The sequence below is a fragment of the Gadus chalcogrammus genome, chromosome 21, assembly GCF_026213295.1.
Source record: "Gadus chalcogrammus isolate NIFS_2021 chromosome 21, NIFS_Gcha_1.0, whole genome shotgun sequence".
NCBI classification, from domain to species: Eukaryota; Metazoa; Chordata; class Actinopteri; order Gadiformes; family Gadidae; genus Gadus; species Gadus chalcogrammus.
In genome coordinates, this window is record NC_079432.1 from 18,103,501 (window position 1) to 18,129,473 (window position 25,973).

Consider the following 25,973-nt stretch of genomic DNA (forward strand, 5'->3'; position numbering starts at 1 on the left):
CTACCTTTGTGTTCCACAGACTGAATGCCAAGAAAGAAATATAAAAGAAAAATAATATATATGCAATGTACAATATACAAATAGAATAGAAAAAAGCTGCAACAATATAGAATATACAATTTACAAGATAAATAGAAGAGCAGCAACTAGATGAAATAATGCATTTAAGTTAAAATAAACAAATTAAAATGGAATGGTGCAAATCCAAGAAAGTGTGCCGTAGTGCATGAGCAAAATGTAAACAGTGGTGGCAGTAACAACAATAACAACAGACTCCTATCTGTTGTTAAGGAGTCAGAGGGCAGTGGGGAAGACAGAGTTCTTTAGTCTGGTTGTTTTGGACTTCTTACTTCTGTACCTCCGTCCTGAGGGTAGAAGTGTAAACAGTCCAAGCTGGGGGTGGGTGGGGTCCTTGAGTATGGAGGCAGCTCTCCTGTGGACTCTGCGGTGGTAGATGATCTGCAGAGAGGGCAGTGGGGTTCTGATGATCTTCTCTGCAGCCTTCACCACTCCCTGCAGTCCTCTGCGGTCCAAAGCAGAAGTTCTGCCGTACCAGACGGTGATACAGCCGGTCAAAATGCTCTGAACAATGCAGACTAGGCCTATATACTACAGTAATACCAAATAGAGTAGACCTATATACTACAGTAATACCTAATAGAGTAGACCTATATACTATAGTAATACCCAATAGATTAGGCCTATATACTACAGTAATGCCCAATAGAGAAGCCCTTTATGCTACAGTAATACCAATAGAGTAGGCCTATATACTACAGTAATACCCAGGAGAATAGACCTATATACAGCCGTAATACCCAATAGATTAGACCTATATACTACGGTAATACCCAAAAGAGTAGGCCTATATACTACAGTAATACCCAGTAGACTAGGCCTATATACTACAGTCATACCAAGTAGACTATGCTTATATACTACAGTAATACCCAGTAGACCAGGCCTTTATACTACACTAATACCCAATAGAGTAGGCCTTTATACTAAGGCCTGTAGTACTGTGTGCAGCCAGGGGGAGGGGCCAGCGACCCTTACGCTTTCGGTCAAAACGAGTAGTATTACTTATTAATAAAAAAAAAAATATTAATAGTATTATTAGTATTATTATTAGTATTATTTATAAGCTAAATTTTATTAAGATTATAAACAAGTATTATTAATAAGCTAATAATATGAATAATGTATAGTGCAATTATTTCCCACCTAGTAGTCTATTTCCATATGAATTGAGTTTAGTGCATGTTCGCATTATCAGGATTTCTTTACCAAGACGTAAACACGAGCGGGCTTTAGAAGTGCATTTGGGTCCCAGCAGCAGCATAGAGGCCACATTGGCAGAGCTGCTGGGAGCCTTCATCTACCCTACCACCGTTACAATAAGGCTTCCCACAGACGGCTGTGAACGGCCCTCTTCATTGCTTGGCATAGAGAAATCTCATGGGCTAGCAATTAATCATGGGATGGCAATGAATGTACGTAAGGACAATAGCCTGTCAAACAGGATGATTCGGCTGAGTGGTTCCTCCGACACATGCATCCATCATTAAACATATTCGCTACATTTAGGAACGGGCAGGGTGTTTCTGTGTTGGCCATCCATCCTAACAAGGGACCATGTTGTAACCATAATGGACACTAGTGTGAGGTAATGTCTGATCATGTCATTAATAGTAAATGCCCGTAAAAGACAACAGGGGGTCTGGTTGAGCTGGAGCCCTGACCCAGTTTAAACAGTGGGTGTGAGGGGGTTTCTTTAGACCTATCACATGTTGGGGAAAATATCCTGAGCCAATGACAGGCCAGCCCCCAGTGTACATATTAATGAGTGCGAGAAGGGTTCAAGGATGAAGAGAAAAGTTTCCCAAAGCTTCACTCTCCTCCTGACTCTCTCAGCTCCACCATGGTCGAAGCCTTCTGTGCCACCTGGAAACTAGTCCACAGCGAGAACTTTGATGACTACATGAAGGCCCTGGGTGAGTTGGCCTCCATCTCTTGTTCTGTGTGCTACCAGTGCCAAGGCATGTGATCTGATGTGAGCGGATCTCCTGACAGGGGTGGGCTTCGCCACCCGGCAGGTGGGCAACGTGACCAAGCCCACGGTGGTGATCCGCCAGGACGGGGAAAAGCTGGTGATCCAGACCCAGAGCACCTTCAAGAACACCGAGATCTCCTTCAGCCTGGGAGAGGAGTTTGACGAGGCCACGGCGGATGACCGCAGCTGCAAGGTAGATTGACAGGCACACAGCCTTCCTCTTTGATCCAGTATCGTCCTCTGTTCCAGCACAATGAGTTGATCTAAAGAGACCTATTATCTTTACTGAGTGGTTTAGAACATGTTTTCAGGCACTGACACCAAATTCTTCCCTAACTCTACAGACCACTGTCAGCCTGGAGGGTCATCAACTCATCCAAGTCCAGAAGTGGGATGGCAAAGAAACCAAGTTTGTCAGAGAAATTCAGGATGGCAAGATGGTCATGGTAATGACACATCAATTATACATTACAATAATCATTATCCGGCTGTGATTATTAATTGATGTTTGACTTTATATAACTAGAATACGGTAACATACAACCGAACACCTCTATAGGCCAATATCTGAATTCCATCTGTTTTCACTCGCTGGCCGAATATGATGCTTGAAGGCACAGACAAATATAATCAACCATTCATTGACTCTTCAAATGTTATGCTGGCTGTACTCTAACTGGAGAGTGGGAAAACCCACATCCTTAAAGCATATCATTATTATATGTTAGATACAAGTTGTAACCATAGGCGTTTCTGTGGGCTATCATAGTCTCCAATAGCATGGCGGCCTGAAAGGACTTGATATGTCTACTAGTATTACATTTACATTTTCACATTACAGGGGTTTTGCTGACGCTTTTATCCAAGTGACTTACAACCATTCGTTAACCCATTCACATACTGACGACACTCAGCTCGTCAGGAGCAGTCAGGGTTAGGTGGCTTGCTCAGGGACACCTTGACACTCAGCTACTAGTATCCAATGAATGTCCTTGCTTGTCTTGTCAAACATATGTCAGCTCATTTAGCACAGGAAACAATTCTTTAGCCTACGATAACATAGCTGGTCATGACTTAAATATCAAATACATAAGCTTCTGGCCTAGGTTCAGTTAAGGCTGGGCATAAGGATTTGGACAGACGCAGGACAAATATGCACTGAGCCACTGAGCATGCCCATTAGGCCCGGTCCTTAGTAGGGACACCGCCCACTCAATCTGGCACTTTAATGGATTTCAACTTGTCAATCAAAATCTAGGCACTTTCATCTAGACTCAAAATCTAGACTGGCAATAAGTTAGGCAAATAATTTTACTTTGTGAAGTATACATTGTTTGCGCTTTGCAAAGGTACAGTACTGTGGTTGATCTGATCTGGGTCCTTAATTAATGTGTCCTTTTCATTTAACCTTTTATGCAGAGCTTGACGTTTGAAGACATCCACGCTGTGCGGACATATGAGAAGGCATGACTGGTGTGACGTCTCTTGTTGTCAGGCTTTTATTAACTGTAGGCTATTATGCTGAACTTTTCAATCCAACATGCTCCAAATGTTTTAACACAGTGGTTATGTTTTTCTTTACTTATTTTTAAGTTTTTTTTATTACATTTTCATTGTGATGGATCATCTTATATAAAATAAATAAAATAAAATAAAAGGCCAAATGCAATTTTCTGGGTCTGTTGTGTTGTATCCTATTGTGCATATTACATGTGCAAACATTATGAATTGTAATTATATCAGACACAATGCGGAGGGTTAAGGTTTTATAAGGTTTATCTAGGCCTATAGTAGCCTACTCAATATCCCTTAAAAAGACCAGTTACTCTAACTTAGTATATTAGTCTAGTACTATGAAAACGAGTGGGCTTTTTTCTTTAATACCGTAATTCACATCATTCATCAATTGTCACCGATCTTGATCAGTCTCATTTGGTTCTGTCATCTCAGGTTCTCCCCCAAAATGAGGATGTATGATAATGCTGTCCGTGAATTTATCAATAACTTGGCTGTGTGGGATGAAAATAGAGTTGTGCGGGATGTTATAGAGATGTGTGGGATGTTACCAAGTTCTGTATGATGTTCTAAAGCCATGGGGATGTTCATAGAGCAGCGTGTGGTTCAAATGTCCAGGCATATTGGGTCGTCCCTGTCACATGACCGTTTGACTTCCTGTTTACAGAGACAGCCGTAAACATAAACTTGACACTAACTATAAGGTGACAGCATTAAAGATACAGCCTGCTCCGTCAGCAGCCTTATGCCTGCCCAGGTTTAAGAATCAACGATGGGACGTTTCCCTCTCCTCTCCCTCGGGGGCTTTCTACTTATGTACCCAGCTCTCCTCGTCGCGGCGCCGGCGGAAGACGTTCGCCTGTTCGTCAGAGGTGAGATTGAAACGGGATTACCAAAACGATTAGGAGATCATTGCATGATGCCTCACACCGTCCAGTGGCGGTGGGGAATATTGGGGGAAAAAAATACTTGATATAACTCTATATTATGTGACTGAAATCTATCATCATGATTCATGAAGTGTATTGGTCGCATTAAAAACCAACCGGTAGAAACCACCCTGGGACAGCTGTCCCCCGCCCTGTACTGGTGAGAAAACACATAACGTAAACACATAAACACATAACGTATAGTATCCATTCTGTAACTATACTCAGAATATGAGTAGGCCTATATAATGAAAGGGAAACAAGATGGAAATGGATCTCACAAACTAATATTGAAATATAACCGACAAAGAATCCCTTAAGAGTAAAGTGTAACTGAAAAAAAAACCGGAAAATACAATAAATATATAAACTGATTTAAAACAATTGAAACTGAAATCTCACTGATGCAAATCCTCCCACACAAATACATTCAAATAATATAGGTTGAAATGCACCAAGCCTAGTATGTTGTCCGGATCAGAAGACTTGATCTCAGTCTACTGGAGGTGGAAGGGTAAGCAATGTTTTCTCTCTGTTGGTGTCAGACGCTACCCGCAACGGTCATCTTCAGCTGCCAGGGAGGTTTTGGCACATCACAGACCTCCATCTAGACGCCAGCTACCACCTGGCCGATGACCCCACCAAGGTCTGCCTGTCATCCAAAGGGGCGCCCGCCGCCAACGCAGGCCCTTATGGGGACTTCCTGTGCGACTCTCCCTACAGCCTCATCCAGTCAGCCTTCAATCACATGAACCATATGACCCCGCAGGCAGATTTCATCATATGGACTGGGTATGTACGTGTGTGCGTGTGCGGGTGCGGGTGTTTGTGTGATTATCCCACCACAATATCCTCATATCTTGATTTCCTTGCTTCCTCGTGTTAATGTAGAAGTGAGAAGTTCATCACATGGTCTCACCACTATCTGAGTACCTTTTAACCCCTAGTGGAAACTATCCGATTCAGCCCCTATGGTGTCACTTCATTGCTCCTCATGGTATGCTGCTAATTAATCCATAAGTGATCCCAATATGGACCCCTGGCCCCAGTAGCATAGCCTCTCTCTCCACAGCTGTTCCTCTGAAGCCTTGTGGCCAACAACTGTTTCATTCTTCCAGGGACAGTCCGCCCCACGTCCCGGCTTTTGAGCTGTCCACTGACCTGGTGATCCAGGCGATCGGGAACATGTCTGAGACCATCAGAGACCACTTCCCCACACTACCTGTCTTCCCTGCCTTGGGTAACCATGACTACTGGCCTCAGGTACAGCCCTGTCCCTTCACACAACGGTCAGCTCTTTGCCACCTCCTTGGACCTGATTTGGAGTGGTTTAGAACAGTGCTGAGATTTTGGGTCCTACTTGGGCCCTACTTTTCAGGGCTGACTTCGGAAATCTATTGAAGCATCCAGTGTGAATCAGGTGCCAGGCCTTGACGCCTGAAAGCAGCAGAAGCGTGTGAGATCATGTGTCAACTAAGCCATGGGCTATCCGAGATGGGGCAAGAGGCCATTTTTCATTGACCCTGCAAGTCTTAGTGCTCACTTGAGAATTTTACTCATATCATAAGAAAAATAAAAATTCCTTTGTTTAGCTGTTCACATCAGTTTTTTTAAACTTTTGATCAGTACAGATTCCAGTGTTACCTGGTTAAGGTCTGAACTGCATGCGGAAAGAACAGCATTCTCTGAATGCAGTTCAGAGGAACTGCTTTCCTCTGAACTGCAGAGGAAACTTGGCATTTAGCTCCGGTAGAAGTCTATTAGGGAGAGAAGCTGATGTTGATTCCTCAGAGAATATCACACTGCATTTTGATCATTTCTAATTGCAGACTCTTTTCCACTTCTTCTGCTTTAATAAGGTTGGGAGGCGAGAACAGCTTGATTTCTTTCTGAATGATTGAAAAACCTTAGAAGCGCTGACTGAATTGTGTCATGACAGAGACAAAGACACATATTTCCCCTTTTTAGCCGACAGTTGGAAAAGCACATCTGATACCGGAGAGCAATCGAGACACAACTAAGCACTTTCAATGTTGCCATTGAAAGTGCGTAGTTGTGTCTCAAAGAGATAGTTTTCCCCACAGAATAAAAGCATTAAGTTGTGGTATGAACTGGTCTTTGCCTTGTATGGTCTTGTTCAGTGTGTTAAGGTGATCAGTAAGATCAACTAAAAAGCCAGGTCTGCAGCCAATAGAGGGTTACTCGGCTCATGAAGAGGTTGGTCCTTCTCTATCAAAAACTGGTGGATTTCTGATCTCAGGGAATTAAACCACTGCAGCACGGAGCCCCGACTAACCAGGGAACATCAGAATGGTACACCTTAACAAACTGACTGTAAGTGGCTGGAAATTAAAGTTGCCAACACAATTACTATCAGTATAGTGCTATGTAATATAAAGCACAATACAGCATGCTATTGTATTGTATTGTATTGTATATCTATTATTTTTACAATATGAAGATGTTTCTTGGATTTTGCTTGCAACCTTAGTTGCAAGGTAACTGCTCCAAAATAAATATATTACAGAAACTACATGAAATACTGCAAATAACCTACATGTTGCTGTAAAACATTTACACTGAAATGTTACAGCAATTATAGATGACAGTGGTAGTAGCCTAAAAATAGCTAAACATTATTTTACTGTTTTCTGCTGTAACAGGCAAATTAATTTAGAAATAAACCTCAGAATGCTGTAAACATAAAACAAACATAAAATTATATTAATTTGACAAGGTAAAAAACAGAGTTGCTTAAGCAAGGCATTTGTTAAGACAATCCTGTGTGTGTGTGTGTGTGTGTGTGTGTGTGTGTGTGTGTGTGTGTGTGTGTGTGTGTGTGTGTGTGTGTGTGTGTGTGTGTGTGTGTGTGTGTGTGTGTGTGTGTGTGTGTTCAAGATGATTCAAGATGGTTTTATTGTCATGTGCACAACAATTACAGAGCATGTCTCATTACCACTTCTAATGACTCCATGGGAACAACAGATCATGTGCTGATTCTCAGAACAAAGAGTTATAGAGGCAAGAATGGGTCCAAAGCACAGTGTGTGTGTGTGTGTGTGTGTGTGTGTGTGTGTGTGTGTGTGTGTGTGTGTGTGTGTGTGTGTGTGTGTGTGTGTGTGTGTGTGTGTGTGTGTGTGTGTGTGTGTGTGTGTGTGTGTGCGTGTGATTAAAAGTAGCTCAATAGAGTGGGGAAAAAACAGCCCAATCCGGCAACAGTGCCTGACTGTCTGCGTCCTGGGACGGAGGCGTAACTTGTAGTAGGCGTAACTTGTAGTAGGAGGAGGCGTGTCTTGTACTTCTTAATCACGGTCCACGCAAGATCTTCGTCTTTTTGCGGTAAAATTTTTTATTTTAAATAACGGTTCTGAGACACTGACCTGTTCATCTAAAGAGAAAAAGTCCTCCTCACTTGGAGTGACCGCGGCAGGTTGAGGGGCATCAGGCATCAGGGCTGCAGGCTCCTCCGTTGTAAGGAGGAAAGTGATGTGGTCTCTTCTGGTTCCTCTTTTACCCAGCGCAGCTTAAATTCAGGCAGTGAGACGAAAGCCAGTAGCTCAGCTTTGGAATCAATGTTTTGGCCATTAGAACCTCTAGCATTGATTGAAGCGTCCCATTAAACACAAGTGTCCTCACCCTGCAGGATGTCCAATGCGACTTTGAAAGGCTTCATGATAGCACAGTATCCCTTGAGAAACTGGTATTCCCTGTCATTCATGCATTTAATCTGAAACTGTGTGAGGAGATTACTTATGTTAGTGAGGGGCATTTCTGTAATTCGTGCATAGGCGTCATAGAATGAGTTCCACCTTGGGGACAATCAGCTTTTTCTCACCAACCTCTTCCAGACAATCTGATGCGACTGTGGAGTGGCTCGTCTTTGTCCACAGCGCTGAACATTTGGCTGTGGCACTGCGGTACACCGCTCTTGATTCTGGATTGGTTGCCAACCATTTATCAACCTCATTGTTCGCAATTAGATTAAGTGTATGGGCTGCGCATATATGGTGGGGAGGCAGTACACATAGCCCAGCCTGGGCATCTTTGTCTTCAGCAGTAAGCACGCAGTACACTGGGAAGGTCTGTAAACTTCCCCTTCGCCGTCCTCCTCCTCCTCCTCCTCCTCCCCCTCCTCCTCCTCCTCCTCCTCCTCCTCCTCCTCCTCATCTTCAGACTCCACATACTGATACTCCTTGAAGCACTTCACAGAGTTACTCCCGTCATCAGTTACACATGCAGTAACTTTGTCGTGAGTAAGGCCATATTCCTAGAAAATGTCCTCGATCTCAGCCCGCAATTTAATCAAATGTATGGCGACCCCTGAATCGTTTGGAGGTTATTGCCGCCTTCCTCCATTCCAAAGTTTCACCATCAATCCAGTCAGTCACCCCGAGGTAGCTTCTGTTATTTGCACTCCAAATATCAGCGGTGGTGGACACATGGTGCTGTTCTTCAATGGTCCTTTTAGATTCCTTTGCCATGACAGCATATATGCCTTATCCAAGTCCTTTGCAAAGGTCTTTCTGTTTGGCAGTACATGCTGAAAATAGATGAGATTAGATTAAATTGTATTGTCGTTTAGCAGAGTACAGCTTCAGAGCCAATGAAATGCAGATGTAAAATATAAATAAGAAAATAGCCAGATATTTTGCCAGAAAGGGGGCTCAATGTTCAAAGTACCGGAATTGTCCTTTAATAGTCTATAGCCCAGTTGCACTAACCTTTTGAAGCCGTGATAATGGAAGCTTACCTTCTTGTGGCTAGCCTGAAAAAGATCTTGCTCACAATGTTTCTAAAAGATGGAGACAGCATATCTTCGACATCATACTCTGCCACGACATGCATACTCTACATACTCTCCTCACTTCTCGAGGTTCAAGCATCGCAGAACGGATGAATGTTAGTTTTTGCTGCTTAGTGTTTTTTTCTCCACTCTCATCCGCAGTTTGCTTTCTTTTAGTTACTTGCTTGATGTTGGCGTGGCCCCGCACTAGACGTTTCATTAAATTACTTGTGCTATTTCGTGAGGTAGAGAGTTCTTTTGGTTTCACACACAAAGTGCAATTAACTATAAGGTTCTTCTTATCTTTGTCTCTGACAAACTGAAAATAATAGGCGTATGCCCAGTAAAAGTCTGAAGTACAAGCTTTATCTGACACAAGGGGCCCTATTTTAGCGATCTGAAACGCAAGTGAGAAGCGCCAAGAGCAAGTAGCTTTGTGGGCGGTTCTACGGCGATGTCGCTATTTTACCGGCGGAAAAAATTACTCTTGCGCTCGGCGCAAATCTAAAAAGGGTTGGTCTGAAGTAACCTAATTACCCGTAGGTGTGGTTTGGGCGTAACGTGCAATAAACCAATGAGAGTGCCAGCTCCCATCCCCTAGAAGGGATGAGCACATTTGAATCTGACGAGTTTACATTTTGACAGCGCGTCTGCAGTCTCAGACGAGACAGATGCACATGAATTTCAAACCTCAAATGGCTCAGTTTATGGCCAAATGATATGGCCTAATTCACACATGGAATAAGGTTTTCTTCCACAATTTCAGAAATACTGAGTCCTCAAATAAATTCCGGCAAAGAAAACGTATATGATATAACATATGATATGCGGTAACTGTGGTTCTATTTAATGATATATGCAATACATTATAAACATCGTTTCTTATCAGTATTGTATGCATTATCGTTATCGACTTGTGTTCCTAATATGCAGGTGTCCCCCCGTTAATATACATTGCCATGGACTGTATTATGCGTTAGTTTGGGTGTGTTTAAACAGATGGATGCACACACGCGCATTCATTCATTCTTATTAACACTCACTCATGGTAAAACAATGTTTTCTCACAATCAAATACTCATCAATCCTAAAAGTTATGGGCATGTACACGATGTCTGTGACAAGAAAATATGTGTTTGCTGTACGGTGTTTGCAGATGCATTGATTTAAAAGTACAACTTATTACCGCTGTATCAGCTGTTCTTTCCCAAATAATTTACCAAGAATGTGTGGCTAGGTAGATGAGAGAAGCAAAGGTGCACAAGCAACATTATGCATGCGCCCTTAAAATAGCATCTAAACAACACGCCACTGACTTTAAACCAGGTATTTCCTAGTTTGTGGCGCAAGTGGTTTCTGAAACTGCAAAAAATCACACCAGGGAACGTTTGCGCAAGAACACGCCTCCTCCTTTCGCCGAACCGCCCCTTGGGGCGCAAGATCATTCCCTAATTGACCGACCCGTGGCGCGGGAGGGAAAAGAACACTCTGCGCCAGTTGCAAACTAGCAACGACACATGCGGTGATAAGTCAATTGTGCCGGATGCAAGATAGGGCACTTGATGTTTTAAGTTCTTCGATTTGCCGCACAACTGTGTTTCTGGACATGCTAACGTTGTTGATTTCCCACATTTTCTCTTTTTGTTTTCGCTAGGCACCCGGGTTGGACGTGTAGGTCTGTTGTCCTTTATCACTGCCACAGTTTCATTGAAAATCAGACACACTTCCCCTTGACCTCTTTGAGGAAATATCATTTCCCCCTGTGTCGAAAAATGTCTGCTCTCACTCCATCTATCGCTATGTGTTTCTTTGGTTCTGCCGTTTTTGTTCACCTGTAGCAACATTTTTCTTTGGTTGCTCTTGTTTTGTGCAGGCTTGCGGGCCGTAGTTTGGACTCCCCTGGTTTACACGCACACACATCGTAGTACGTTAAACCTATGTCTATGTGCCCAACAGCCAAACCTTAGCTCCACTGCCCGATTAGTTTTTACCTGATTTAAAGAAGTTATCTCCATTTGGAACATTTGGATTATGAGACGTATCCGGGTTTTTGACGTTTTAGTAAGGCTGTTGTTTAGGGCAGAGTACTCTGCCTATGAGTACAGATCGTGGCCAAATGATGTCTCTACAGAGAGGAGTTCTGCTGCCCATCTCCTGGGCAGGTTAACACGGAGAGGCACTCGGGGCTCCCACCGCTGTTAGCTTCGTTAGTGCCCCGCGAAGATGCAAACTACAATGCTATTGAGATCTTGGATTATTTTAATAAAAAATGCTATGCTTTGACATGCTTTTCCCATATATAATGTAGGGTATATTATGTTCTTCATATAATATAAGCATAACTTAAACTATTAAGTTATAGACACAAGAACGCAGGTCAAGACGTTGATTTCAATTGTAACTTTTGATTTACTAGCACCAGAACAATGTTGCAAGTAACGCATTTCACAGGTGCGCCCCCCTAAGTCATGGGAATAACGATGCAACTATCCATTGCATACATAACAGGGACATTCCTGGCTCCGGTTCACTATAGTGAAACGGAGGAGTCCAGGGGAACTGCACCCACCAGGCCAGCCTCTCGATGCTAACCAACCCACTAGTTCAATCTCGTCAACAATAGGCAACATTGTGGACCATGACTTCAGGCCGATCAACCCATTCACAAGTGTTTCCCTTTTGTTCCAAGGACCAGATGCCCGGTTCTGCTAACGCCATCTACCAGGCTGTTGCCAAGCTCTGGGCCCCCTGGCTCCAAGACGAGGCACTCCGTACGCTCGGTGAAGGTAGGGTCTAAACGGGCCCCCAGGGGGAAACTCATGCCTCGTTTCCATCGAGCAGTGCGGTACGGTTAGGTGCGGTACGTTGTGGCGCGGTTGGTTATATTGGTCCCAAAATAAGCGCTCTGAGCTGTGCCTATTTTTCGGTACTCCTCCGTTTGGGTATACGCCGTCCGTTGATTGTTCGACAGAATCGAACCTTCTGTGTGACATGGGGATAAAAACAAACAGACACAGTGCCCGCAAGGTATTTCTGGAAAACGGCGAAAGCTTTGTTTATTGAATTGTCGCTCAAATGTTTGCCTTCCTTCTTGGACGCCCTCCATTGTTGCTCTTTGTTTAATGGGTCGTGTTCTCCTTTTTCATTGAATTTATTAGCAGGCTACACTGTGACGCGCTGCTATGATGTCACGATGCTTACGTAGCTGCAGCGGCTATCGCCATCCGGCTTCAGCCCCGACAGTACCAATAACGGTACCATAAGGGTACTGTCGAAACGCCCATAACGCATAATAACAACAGAACAGGTTGTAAAAACAAATGAATACAGTATCACCAACGAAATTGAGATCACATTAAGACAAACTAGTGTGAATACATTAACAAACTATCTATGAAATAAGAATAAATTAACATTCACAGATATTAACTAGGAAATTATCCCAGAATTGTTTGGCTTTTTTTCAGGAATGTGCTTTTAGTTCAATTGTTTCCCTCCACTCTCATCTGATAATAAATAGTAAGCTGCTGCTGCTCAGGTTCACATCCTCATATAATCTTTAAAAAAAATTCAAGAAGGACTCTGAAGTGTCATAATACATAATGTGTCATTGAACTGCACCCAAACTGGTCAGAACAGCCGATGTGCCTTACTGTTGTTCTTGTGTCATTACCGGTTTTGTGAGTCTGTCTGTGTTCCTATTTTCACCCTGGCTGCAAAACTTGATTGACATGGCTATTTCCAACTGAAGCCATTTTAATTGTTGATGAATCTAAATACATTCAGGACAATTCTAGACATATTAATGACAATCCTGCCATTTCACCATCAAAAGACCAAGCAGGGGAACATGTCTGATTTATACAATAAATCAGGTGAACTCTCTGATGGGTGTGAGGTGTTTGAGCAGCATGAACCAGTGTGTTCCATGTGATTCTCTCCCAGGGGGTTTCTACTCCCAGCTGGCCCGGCCCGGTCTGCGTGTGATCTGTCTCAACACCATCCTGTACTACGGTCCAGACAAAGCCACAGCCAACGATACAGACCCCGCGGGCCAGTTCCTGTGGCTACAGGGCACTCTGGAGAGAGCTGCCCAGAACCTGGAGAAGGTAGAGGCCTTCAGAAGATCAGGAACATGAGAGAGAGCTCCTTAAATCAAAATGGATACATTTGGACATTTCAAAGGGAATTCATTCAATTGATTGATTTTATATACAACCCATGTTGCTCTTGGCTTTCAGTATTTACATTGTATTGTGATTGTACTCTATGAATCTCTACCTAGTATTGGTCATTTACAATAACGATTGTACTCCAGAATGGAGATTCTTTATAGTCTGAAAATCATCTGACCAGACCACTCCTCCAACTCTCTCTACAGGTGTTCATCATAGCACATGTGCCGGTCGGATACCTGCCGTTTACCAGAGACGTCACCGCTATACGAAAGCGCCACAACGAGAGGCTGGTGTACATCTTTCGAAAGTACAGCCATGTGATCACAGGCCACTTCTATGGCCACACCCACCGAGACAGCGTCATGGTGCTGCTGGATGAAGAAGGTAGGTACATGGAGGGAGGGCTGTCCCCTCATGAGGGCTGGGGTGATGGGGTTAGGAACCAGCACTCAAAGCCAATACAAACGTTTCCGTTTCCTTGGAAATACATCAAACATCTGGCCAAATACCCAGAGAACAATCATTCACCTCCATCGATTTCTCTGCTTGTTTAATACTCAAGCCAATAGGACGGAGCCCGGTGAGGTCCGAATAACAGAGACGCTGCCCAGGCCTGTAGTCAGACTAGTACAACTGGAGCAGAATTCCACATGTATACACAAACTTTTCTATTCTTATTTTTTGTTGGCCTACGAAAAGCTTATTTTGCAATCCGATCAGCTGAACATGTTACTGTATTACAGTAAAAAAAAAATACTTTGTTACCTTTTTGTACTCGTGCATGATTACATTCCCCGAAAGACAGTCTGAGAATTTTCTTAATGTAGTGTTTTTCATTTTACCTATCAGTGCAAATACTGTAGTGTGAGTTTTGCCAAAATAGATAGTATTGGTGTATTCTCATTCTAATCAACTATAGGTGTACAGTATGACTCTGGGAAGCTTGGATTGTGAGTTTAGCCCATTAGAGCTCATTGGTTAGACAAATATGCATTGTATCCTATTCTGATACAATTGTGTTAATGCAATATTTATATGATATATTCACAGTATTGTATTACAATATGGCAACAGTATGTACCACCTAATTACCACTTTCAAAAAGGAAGCTGTTGGTTAAATCTTTTCAGTTTTGTGTTTAGAGATTTGAGAAATTGAGCTATAGTTTGTGTTGAGAAAATGTGTTGAGAAAAACTGTAGTGTGGGCACCGCTAGGTGGGCTGTCCTGCTCAGTTGATCACGTCTAGTTATATGTCTAGTTGACCAATTAGGTTGGAATTAGGAATTCATAGTTAGGTTGGTGGACTGTGAGACAACGTAACTATTTGAGTTCTCTGTACACAACGATATGATGCTTATACTGTCATGTAATCTGCAGGAAAACCAGTGAACTCTATCTTTGTTTCGCCGGCGGTTACACCGATCAAGAGTGTGTCGGAGCCTTACTCCAACAACCCAGCATTCCGCATGGCTTTCTACGACGCCAAAGACTTCTCGCTGTTGGTAAGAATTGTGAAAAAACAACCTGGATCATGCATAGTTAAAGTCTATTGTTCAGAAAGTTACATATTCATAATAAAACATTTGTAAAGTCTTTTATTTATTATGCTCAGATTTTTAGATCAACTTCCCGAAATGCTATTTGGGATGCTGTTTGTTAAAATGTGAAAAAAACATGTGAACATCCAGACATATAATTAAGCAATATCACACGAGAGGCAGTGCTGTTGTACTGAATATCAGCACGGCTGTGATTTGGCCACAGGTACGATACCGTAGACCGAGTGCCGAAGATAATCACAGCCTTGATGTCATCACACTCGCACAACCTTGAGTGTGATATTGCTTTCATTCAACAGTTCTACATGCGCCATTTATTTATTTACGGTAACAAGTAATAATTTATTTATTTGGCTCCGCCAACACAAATAAATCCACAGCTGGACTGGGACTGAACTGTTGCCGGGCAACACATAAACACACTAGCTTGCTACTTTGTGCATTTATCTGTAGATTTTTATTTGCAACGTTTGTTGCAATCTTAAGCTACATAAAGACTGTTAATAACATTGACGGTTATTAAAACTCCTGTAAAGCGGATTGATACATGCATAGTTAAAAGTCCCAGTGTTGTTTTACTCTATATCAGAACTCATGGAATGCCTCTTAAATGTCAAATCAAATTACTTGGTCGGAAGTAACTGTTGTATAAGTAAGGGATAATTTATAGAACGCCGGTCATCATCGGGAATATAGGCTTATTTTTGATAATGACCGCCGACATTCTATATATGACGTTCTATATATTACGTTCTATATATTATCCTGCTTATTACACGGCTACTTGCCAAAACGAAAGAATAACTTCACACGTGGGTCTTTTTACAATTACCATTTGTAGTGTTGATCAGCAAAGAAATAGTCCGGCAAACAGAATACGCTGGGGTTGATAAGTTACCGGACTACTTGCGGAGCGATACCAAAGACTTGAATCGGAGGCAAAAAATCCACCGTTCTTGACAGCGGTCATTATATGCTTAGCAACGGTCAATTATCGAAAAAATAAATCATCGCTGGAAGTCGGGAAGGCCCATGCAAGTGAACTGAGCGTTCCACAGCACCGAGAAGAGCCGTGTAATAACAGACATTACGTTATTTCTGGATGTAGGAGCCATATTCAGTTTAGTATTATTTGTGTGCAATGGTCGTTTTTTGGTGACCTCTACAGGTCTTGAATGCCTGTGTGCATATAATAGGAGATCGACGAAAGAGTACCTGCCCTTACTGCAGGAGAGACAAAAGTGGTGTGCAGTAAGAAGGAACTTTCAAGTTGGAGATGTGGTGATGATAGTGGATTCAACAGCACCCCGTGGCTCTTGGTTGCTTGCCAGGATAAAGGAAACCATTGCTGACTCAAAGGGTCTCGTTTGCTCTGTCAAACTACAGACGAGGACAAGTGTTCTTGAGCGGCCTATAACCAAGATCTGCCTGCTGTTGGAGACAGAAGATTGAAATTAACTTGAAATAATTTATTATTTTTGATGTATTTCGGCACATATAGTAGCTCCTTCTTATTTAGATTGATATAATTGTAATTGTTACACACCTATACAATTAGGGGCCGGTGTGTAGGAGCCATATTCAGTTTAGTATTATTTGTGTGCAATGGTCGTTTTTGGTGACCTCTACAGGTCTTGAATGCCTGTGTGCATATAATAGGAGATCGACAGAGTGCCAGGTGTGGCTGATTACACAGCAAAAGTTTTTCTACAATGGCTTGGCCCACATCCTGCTCTCTGTTTGTTTTAAGTATTCTCAGTCAGTTTTCTTTGATTTTTGTACAAAATAAACCACAAGACCTTTTTTGCAAACCCAACAAACTTCTGGACATTATCGTTTTTGGACTCAAGCATTGTTAGAATCTAGTCTGCAGTCAGTCACCAGTGATGTTAATTGGAACTAGGAAAATCTGAGAAACGTCACTACAAAGGTAGAAAAACTTTGCCACTAAAATGGATTAATGGAAAACCTGGACATGGAGAAAGCAGCAACAAAGGAACAATGGATTTCTCTGCAACATGATGAAACAGCATGAGGCCCAGTAGCATCAAGGAGTGGTATGTGAAACAAAGGATTGAAGTGAAGGACTACCCTGCTCATTTAAACTGGAATTGGAAAAGGAAGTTGTGCATTGGAAAGCATAACAGAAACATGGAAGTAACTTCGGGATTGAAAGCCTGCTATTGGAGTGGAGCCTTTTGAAATGCATGAAGTTGACTGGAACAAACAAAAAGGAATGTTAAATGAGTCAGGACCTTGACCCTTTGATTTTTAACCTGATGCTATGTGGGCTGGCAAAGTAAGAGTTACACTGAACATGATTATAAACTGACACAGCAATACTGCCTTTATGTACTGTTCCTGTGAAAAGAGAAGAGTGACATATGTGATATGTTAAATGTGGCTGAAAAATCTCATCTGAAGTCAGCTGACAAAATGGCTTCTCAACTGGAGGATGATGTCCAAGGGGACCTTGGATCTTTGGAAAAGGCCCCATTAGAAAATGTTTCCAAACTACTTGCAAACAGAAAGTATAAACTGTGCCAAGTTACAAGACGAATGAACGTTGTGAAGGAATTGATGAAAGACATTACAAATGAAGAAGAGGTTAATGAAAGTATGACAAAGTATGGACAACTTGTGGAAGAATTTAACAACACTCATAAAGCATACCAACTTCTATTATCAAAAGAAGAATGCGAATTGGATACTGAGAAGTGGTATATTTTAAAAGTGGGTGATATGACTGCATTCATGGCCTCTGTCACAAAATGGAAAAATACCATCATCCAAGGAGAAATTGATCATGACAATATTGGACTAAATGTTGATAATGTGGCACCTGAGGACAGTATCTCTGCAGTATTAAGTCACAGATCAAGTCGCTCAGCCACATCCTCCACATCATCAGCAAGGATCCGAGCTGAAGCTGAAAAGGCAGCTATTCAAACAAGGATTCAAGCACTGAAGCAAAAGCATGCTCTGGAGGAAGAGGAGGAAGAATTAAATGTGCAAAAGGAACAATTACGGAAACGAAGAGAGACACTTGAGTTGCATACAGAATTAGCAGCTACAACAGCAAAGCTCACTGTGTATAATCTGCAGGGGAACAAATGGACTCAACTCAATGGATGGTATGAATGCTTATTATGACGACATGGTTGACAGGTATCGACCCAAAGGAATGGACCTTCTTGTGAGCCACACAGTGCAAGAGCCCATTGATGAAATGCCAAGTGTGCGTCCAAAGGAAGGAGTTCAATTCCAACCTCCCATCCTGCTCAGTAGACCTCACATCTCAACTCAAACAGCTGGTTGGGACTTTGAGATAAGTCCAACACAAAATGTGAGCCCTGTAACCCAAGTACTCTCCTCTCCTAGACAAACCCAAAGTATGCAGACTACAACACAATCACAGGACGGTGAAAGTAAAGACAACGTATGCAGTATTCTCCAAAGGCAAAATGATATAACGAGTATTCTTGTTAGACAGCAACAACTCTCTTTATTGCCCCAAAAGGACATTGCTATTTTTGATGGGGACGTATTACAGTTCCAGTCTTTTATACTGTCATTCGAACATGCTATTGAGTCTAAAACTGATAACAACAGAGACAGGCTGCATTTCCTCCAACAGTACACTAAAGGTCCGGCACAAGAACTTGTGAGAAGCTGCCAACTTATGAGTGAACAGAGGGGATATCCTAAAGCAAAAGGTCTGCTGCATGAACATTATGGTAATGAGTACAAAGTTGCCAGTGCCTATATTGACAAGGCGCTCTCATGGTCTAACATCAAGTCTGAAGACCCAAAGGCACTGCAAACATTCACTTTATTCCTCAGAAGTTGCTGCAATGTCATGGAAGAAATGAACTTTATGGAAGAACTTAATCTCGGCTCAAATATAAAAGCAATAATCATGAAACTTCCGTACAAAATGCGGGAAAGATGGAGAAACATAGTATGCGAGCTACAAGAGAAGCGGTGCAGTAGAGCAACACTAATGGATCTGGTCAAATTCCTGGAGAAGCAAGTGAGAATATCCACTGATCCAGTGTTTGGCAACATTAAAGATCAAACCGTCGACAGAGCCAAAAGCAAAGTAAACCCCCCCCTCAAATTAAAAGCAACAGGTAGTTTTGCAACAAATACTGACACCGTTGAACCAAAATTCACATCCAAAATCCCCAACCAGTCACAAGGCCTTTGTCTCTTTTGCAACCGAGGTGGCCACACATTAGAGTCATGCTATGCTCTAAAGAAAAAGCCACATAGAGACAAAATTGACTTCTTAAAGGAAAAAGGAATATGTTTTGGCTGTCTTATGAAAAGACATATGAGTAAAGATTGCAAAAGGCGTCTAATCTGTAATGTTTGTGACAAAACCCACCCTGGACTCCTCCACATTACAAGAGAAGAAAATGGCAAACCAAGAGAGCAGTCGTCAGAGGAAATGGTGAGCTCTCTGCAGGCATGTGGTCATATTGGGGCCGGTAGTGATGAATGTAGACTTTCTATTGTGCCAGTCAAAATCAAAAGTAACACCAGTGACAAGACCATAGAGACATATGCCTTCCTTGATAATGGAAGTACTGCCACATTTTGTACCGAAGGCTTAATGGAACAACTCAACATCAATGGCAAGAGGACTCGCATTCTACTTCGAACCATGGGCCAAGATAAGTGTGTTCCATCACATATCATAACAGGACTAGAAGTCTCAGGACTTGAACAAGACAAATTCATCCCCCTGCCAAAAGTATTCACACAGAAAACTATACCGGTGACAAAGAATAACATTCCAAAACAGGAGGACTTGGCAAAATGGCCTCACATGGATAAAGTTCATATTCCAGCTATTGAGGCTGAAGTGGAGCTGCTGATTGGGACCAATGTTCCAAAGGCTATGGAGCCCTGGGAAGTGATCCATAGCTCTAAAGAGGGACCCTATGCTGTGAAAACCATGTTGGGCTGGGTAATTAATGGTCCACTAGGTATCAGCGACAACAGCGACAAGGACAGCTGTCCCACTGCCACTGTGAATAGAATATCTCTCATAGATGTTAATGAAATGTTAATCAATCAATACAATCATGATTTCAAAGAGATATCAGCAGATGACAAGCCAGAGATGTCAATAGAAGATAAACGATTCATGAAAATTGCAAATGAATCAATTGTACTTAAAAATGGCCATTACCAACTAGACTTGCCATTTAGAAAGGAAAACACTGTAATGCCAAATAACAAAGTGATCGCAGAACAGCGTCTGGTGAATCTGAAAAGAAAATTAAAAAAGAATGAACACTTTCAAAGTGAGTACACTGATTTCCTTTCAGATGTAATTGATAATGGATATGCTGAAGTGGTGCCGCAAGAGCAACTGGAAAGGAAAGATGGAAGAGTGTGGTATATCCCACACCATGGGGTTTATCACCCACAAAAGAAATCACTAAGAGTTGTGTTTGACTGCAGTGCAACTTACCAAGGAATGTCATTAAACACAGAACTGCTACAAGGACCAGATCTGACGAATGGACTTGTCGGGGTCATTTCCAGATTCCGTCAGGAGCCAGTCGCAGTCATGACTGATATAAAGGCAATGTTTCACCAAGTAAGAGTGTCCCCAAATGACGTGGATTTTCTTTGGTTCTTATGGTGGCCTAAAGGTGATGTGAACCGTAAACCAGTTGAGCATCGTATGCTTGTGCACCTGTTTGGAGCCACGTCCTCCCCCAGTTGTTCAAGTTTTGCATTGAAAAGAGTTGCAGAGGACAATAAGAACAATTTTCCCCATGCAATAACTGACACTGTCAAAAGAAATTTCTATGTCGATGACTGTCTAAAAGCCCTACCCTCTGATCAGGAGGCCATACAGCTTGTCACTGATCTCTCAACTATATGCCACAAGGGAGGATTTCACCTCACAAAATGGATGAGCAACAGCCGAGCAGTGCTCTCCGTCATTCCAGAACAAAACAGGGCAAAAGGAGTAAAACAACTGGATTTAGACAAAGATAAACTTCCCACAGAAAGAGCACTTGGTTTGCAGTGGTGTGTTGAAAACGATGCATTTAAGTTTAACATCAAAGTCAAAGAAAAGCCACAAACCCGAAGAGGAATGCTATCTGTAGTGAGCTCAATCTACGACCCTCTTGGGTTCTTGGCCCCCTTAACACTGCCTGCCAAGTGTCTCCTCCAAGAACTTTGCAAACAAAATCATGGCTGGGATCAACTTATACCTAAAGCGACGTCTGAGAAATGGCTAAAATGGACTTCTGATCTTGTCAAGCTGGCAGTCTTTAAAGTAGACCGCTGCATTAAGCCAATACACTTTGGGAAACCAGTTCATGCCCAACTACATCATTTTTCAGATGCAAGTGACTATGGCTATGGTACAGTTAGCTACCTTCGGTTAACTAACAAAAGAGGAGAGGTCTCTCTGGCCTTTATGATGGGAAGAGCCAGAGTTGCGCCGCTGAAAAATATCACTATCCCAAGAATGGAATTGACAGCTGCTATGTTGTCAGTCAAAGTGGACAAAATGCTCAGAGCAGAATTGCAGTTGCTACTGGAAAATTCTGTTTTTTGGACTGATAGTCAAGCAGTAATCAAGTACATTGCAAACGAGCATACCCGATTCCATACTTTCATTGCAAATCGAGTGTCAACATTCAGAGATAACACAAAGGTATCACAATGGAAGTATGTGGAAACAAAGTTAAATCCAGCCGACGATGCATCTAGAGGACTTAGTGCTGGAAGACTTGTGGATGGAAAAAGATGGATACAGGGACCAACTTTCCTGTTGAGGCCAATGAGTGAATGGCCAAGTGCAACCCTGAAATCCCATGCACTTAATCCAGATGATCCTGAAGTCAAAGTAAGGTTGGTTGTGCATAATATTGTTTTGAAGGAAACGGAAAACCCTACCAACCAACTGCTCTCTTATTTCTCCTGTTGGCTGAAGTTAAGAAAGGCTGTGGCATGGATATTAAAGTTAAAAGGTGTCTTGCAATCTCTAGTAAAACAGAGAAAAGAAAAGGAATCCTGTGTCAATCGCCCATACACACGATCACAAAGTAAAGTGACTCACTCACAGCAGATGGGAAGGAAGGCTATAAGTGAACAACACATAAATATCGATGATCTTGAAACGGCAGAAAAATGTTGGACCCAGTAATGGAGGATGGGATTTTGAGAGTGGGAGGTAGACTTGACAGATCAGCTATGCCTCAACAAAGCAAACATCCTATTATTCTGTCAAAGAACATGCATATTTCCTCTCTTATCCTTCGCCAAATCCATGAAAATTTTGGTCATAATGGAAGGAACCATGTTCTCTCGCAGCTGCGCCAGAAATACTGGATTACAGGTGCAAATGCCGCTGTAAGAAAGATAATCTCAAAATGTGTTGAATGCAGGCGCGTAAGAGGAAGACCAGGAGAACAGAAAATGGCAGGTTTACCTGTTGAAAGACTAATACCAGATAACCCTCCATTTACAAACGTTGGACTTGATTATTTTGGGCCCATCGAGGTAAAGAAAGCAAGGAGCCTCGTGAAACCTCCCATCCTGCTCAGTAGACCTCACATCTCAACTCAAACAGCTGGTTGGGACTTTGAGATAAGTCCAACACAAAATGTGAGCCCTGTAACCCAAGTACTCTCCTCTCCTAGACAAACCCAAAGTATGCAGACTACAACACAATCACAGGACGGTGAAAGTAAAGACAACGTATGCAGTATTCTCCAAAGGCAAAATGATATAACGAGTATTCTTGTTAGACAGCAACAACTCTCTTTATTGCCCCAAAAGGACATTGCTATTTTTGATGGGGACGTATTACAGTTCCAGTCTTTTATACTGTCATTCGAACATGCTATTGAGTCTAAAACTGATAACAGAGACAGGCTGCATTTCCTCTCTTATCCTTCGCCAAATCCATGAAAATGTTGGTCATAATGGAAGGAACCATGTTCTCTCGCAGCTGCGCCAGAAATACTGGATTACAGGTGCAAATGCCGCTGTAAGAAAGATCATCTCAAAATGTGTTGAATGCAGGCGCGTAAGAGGAAGACCAGGAGAACAGAAAATGGCAGGTTTACCTGTTGAAAGACTAATACCAGATAACCCTCCATTTACAAACGTTGGACTTGATTATTTTGGGCCCATCGAGGTAAAGAAAGCAAGGAGCCTCGTGAAAAGATACGGTGTCATATTCACCTGCATGTCAAGCAGAGCAGTGCATTTGGAGGTCGCTCACTCACTTGATACAGACTCCTGTATAAATGCAATAAGGAGATTTATCTCCAGAAGAGGACAAGTGGAACATCTAAGATCAGATAATGGAACCAATCTGGTTGGAGCGGAGAGAGAGTTAAAGAAAGCTCTTTTAACACTGAATCAACACCAAGTCCAAGATTCCCTGCTACAACATGGAGTGAAGTGGAGTTTCAACCCCCCTGCTGCCTCTCATCACGGTGGAGTGTGGGAGCGACTTATCAGAATGGTGAGATGCATACTCTGTTCAGTTTTGCATCAACAAACTCTCGATGATGAAGGCCTGTGTACTGTGTTTTGCGAAGTGGAAGCAATTCTTAACAGTCGGCCTATAACAACTGTCTCAGCTGATCGACACGATCTTGAAGCACTGACACCTAATCACATTCTTCTCCTGAACACCAAGCCTGCTTTGCCCCCAGGACTCTTTCAAAAATCAGACCTCTATGCTCGACGTCGCTGGAAGCAGATCCAGTACATAGCAGAACTGTTTTGGAAGCGCTGGACGAAAGAGTACCTGCCCTTACTGCAGGAGAGACAAAAGTGGTGTGCAGTAAGAAGGAACTTTCAAGTTGGAGATGTGGTGATGATAGTGGATTCAACAGCACCCCGTGGCTCTTGGTTGCTTGCCAGGATAAAGGAAACCATTGCTGACTCAAAGGGTCTCGTTTGCTCTGTCAAACTACAGACGAGGACAAGTGTTCTTGAGCGGCCTATAACCAAGATCTGCCTGCTGTTGGAGACAGAAGATTGAAATTAACTTGAAATAATTTATTATTTTTGATGTATTTCGGCACATATAGTAGCTCCTTCTTATTTAGATTGATATAATTGTAATTGTTACACACCTATACAATTAGGGGCCGGTGTGTAGGAGCCATATTCAGTTTAGTATTATTTGTGTCCAATTGTCGTTTTTGGTGACCTCTACAGGTCTTGAATGCCTGTGTGCATATAATAGGAGATCGACAGAGTGCCAGGTGTGGCTGATTACACAGCAAAAGTTTTTCTACAATGGCTTGGCCCACATCCTGCTCTCTGTTTGTTTTAAGTATTCTCAGTCAGTTTTCTTTGATTTTTGTACAAAATAAACCACAAGACCTTTTTTGCAAACCCAACAAACTTCTGGACATCGTTTTTTGGACTCAAGCATTGTTAGAATCTAGTCTGCAGTCAGTCACCAGTGATGTTAATTGGAACTAGGAAAATCTGAGAAACGTCACTACACTGGATCTTAACAACGCCGCAAGATGACATTGTATTGATGGTTGATTAGTAGTATTCGTATTAACCTCCTGCTAATACTGTGATGTAGTCATGACCATTGACTGAAACATACTCTATACTGATGACAGGAAAGATAGATGTAGGGAATTTGTTCTAACCTGAGTTTTTTATCAACCTTGCCTTTCAATAAGAGGTTAAGACATTTCTGCTTAGTTCTTTATTTTTCTTTCTTTCTTTCTCTCTGTGGTTCATTCTGTGGTTCCCTCTCTCTCCCTATGAATCAAAGGACATCTGGCAGTACTATCTGAACCTGACCGAGGCCAACGAGATACGGCGGGCCGACTGGAGGCGGGAGTACGTGATGAGCGAGGCCTTTGGGCTGGAGGACCTGCGGCCCCAGAGTCTGCTGCAGCTGGCTCTGAGCTTCAGGCTGCCGCAGGCCACCAGCTTTGACAAGTATTTCAGCCACTTCATGGTGAGCTACGACGAGAGAATCCGCTGCAGGGATGCCTGCAAGCTCAATCAGGTGTGTGCCATGCTGCACTTAGACGACCGGGGGTACTCCAAGTGTGTGCGGGGCAGGAGCCTCCAGGACTCCAATGTGTTGCTGTGATTTTCAAAGACGAAAAATTCAAAATGAAAGCCTTTTACTCTGGTTTTCATTAAATTAAAATCTGAAATCGGGGTGATTTGTGGAATGTCGTTGTATTCTGCCTGTTTATCTTTATTGTGTGATTCTGTTTTTATGAATAATCAAGGACCAAATAAATATGGAGCAGTGGAAAGCCCCCGAACTGTCTTTGTCGGGATACGAGTGATTGATTGGATGTGACGATACTAATGTGATCATTTGAACACAGCCTAAGGACACAGGCAGGGAGAGAGTTGTGTTGCCATAGCAGCCCCCCCCCCAACCTGACCCCTCCCCTCCAAACACACACAATGACTTCCTTCATTCCATTGTTCCAACAGTCCCCACAGGAGATAATATATAGACTCGGTGTGTATGTGTGTGTGTGTGTGTGTGTGTTATCTATGTGTGCGTGAGAGAGAGTATGATGTGTGAAGCCTAAACATGGAACACGTTTAGTTTAGTGTTGTTCCTCTCTTTGCACTCACTAGCATTCTCTAATGATGGCATTAGCATTCTCCACCCAGCCTTCACCACTCCATTCTACTTGCAACCATGGCGATGCATGGCATGGCTGGAGGTCAGCGTGGCTCTGGAGAGGACCCGGTCGCCGTGGTGACGACACCGGAGCCGAGGCCATGGTGTAAAAGCTAACAGCATAGTCTCATTACATCACCGTTGCAAAGCCTTAATGGCTGAGCTGTCACTCAGGGAGTTGAGCTTCGTTTCTACTGACACACATGATGAGGAACTGCACAGTGGTCTGGGGAGCTCTTCCACATCCCAAAGGCCGGCAACCACGCTGGGAAACAAG

General features: G+C 42.7%; 2 protein-coding genes across 2 annotated transcripts; both read left to right on the forward strand.

The window, feature by feature from the left end:
- The first annotated feature begins 1,874 nt into the window (after nt 1-1,874).
- LOC130374449 (fatty acid-binding protein, brain-like) lies at nt 1,875-3,708 on the forward strand. The gene is made up of 4 exons (XM_056581213.1): nt 1,875-1,994; nt 2,074-2,246; nt 2,398-2,499; nt 3,473-3,708. Exons 1-4 carry the CDS (start codon nt 1,922-1,924, stop codon nt 3,521-3,523), a joined length of 399 nt encoding a protein of 132 aa, XP_056437188.1. The 5' UTR covers nt 1,875-1,921; the 3' UTR covers nt 3,524-3,708.
- A 485-nt stretch (nt 3,709-4,193) lies between these two features.
- On the forward strand, nt 4,194-25,394 carry smpdl3a (sphingomyelin phosphodiesterase acid like 3A). Its single transcript, XM_056580949.1, has 8 exons — nt 4,194-4,440; nt 5,043-5,289; nt 5,616-5,760; nt 11,970-12,066; nt 13,226-13,389; nt 13,662-13,842; nt 14,837-14,961; nt 24,815-25,394. The coding sequence occupies exons 1-8, from the start codon at nt 4,341-4,343 to the stop codon at nt 25,139-25,141; spliced, it is 1,386 nt and encodes a 461-aa protein (XP_056436924.1). The 5' UTR covers nt 4,194-4,340; the 3' UTR covers nt 25,142-25,394.
- The last annotated feature ends 579 nt before the right edge of the window (nt 25,395-25,973 follow it).

Excerpts from the sequence above, each read along its gene's own strand:
- LOC130374449 (XM_056581213.1), top strand. The coding sequence starts at position 1,922 with ATGGTCGAAGCCTTCTGTGCCACCTGGAAACTAGTCCACAGCGAGAAC. Across the intron at positions 1,995-2,073 it reads TGACTACATGAAGGCCCTGG|GGGTGGGCTTCGCCACCCGG; the intron begins GTGAGTTGGCCT and ends ATCTCCTGACAG. Across the intron at positions 2,500-3,472 it reads AGGATGGCAAGATGGTCATG|AGCTTGACGTTTGAAGACAT; the intron begins GTAATGACACAT and ends CCTTTTATGCAG.
- smpdl3a (XM_056580949.1), top strand. The coding sequence starts at position 4,341 with ATGGGACGTTTCCCTCTCCTCTCCCTCGGGGGCTTTCTACTTATGTAC. Across the intron at positions 12,067-13,225 it reads ACTCCGTACGCTCGGTGAAG|GGGGTTTCTACTCCCAGCTG; the intron begins GTAGGGTCTAAA and ends ATTCTCTCCCAG. Across the intron at positions 13,390-13,661 it reads CTGCCCAGAACCTGGAGAAG|GTGTTCATCATAGCACATGT; the intron begins GTAGAGGCCTTC and ends CTCTCTCTACAG.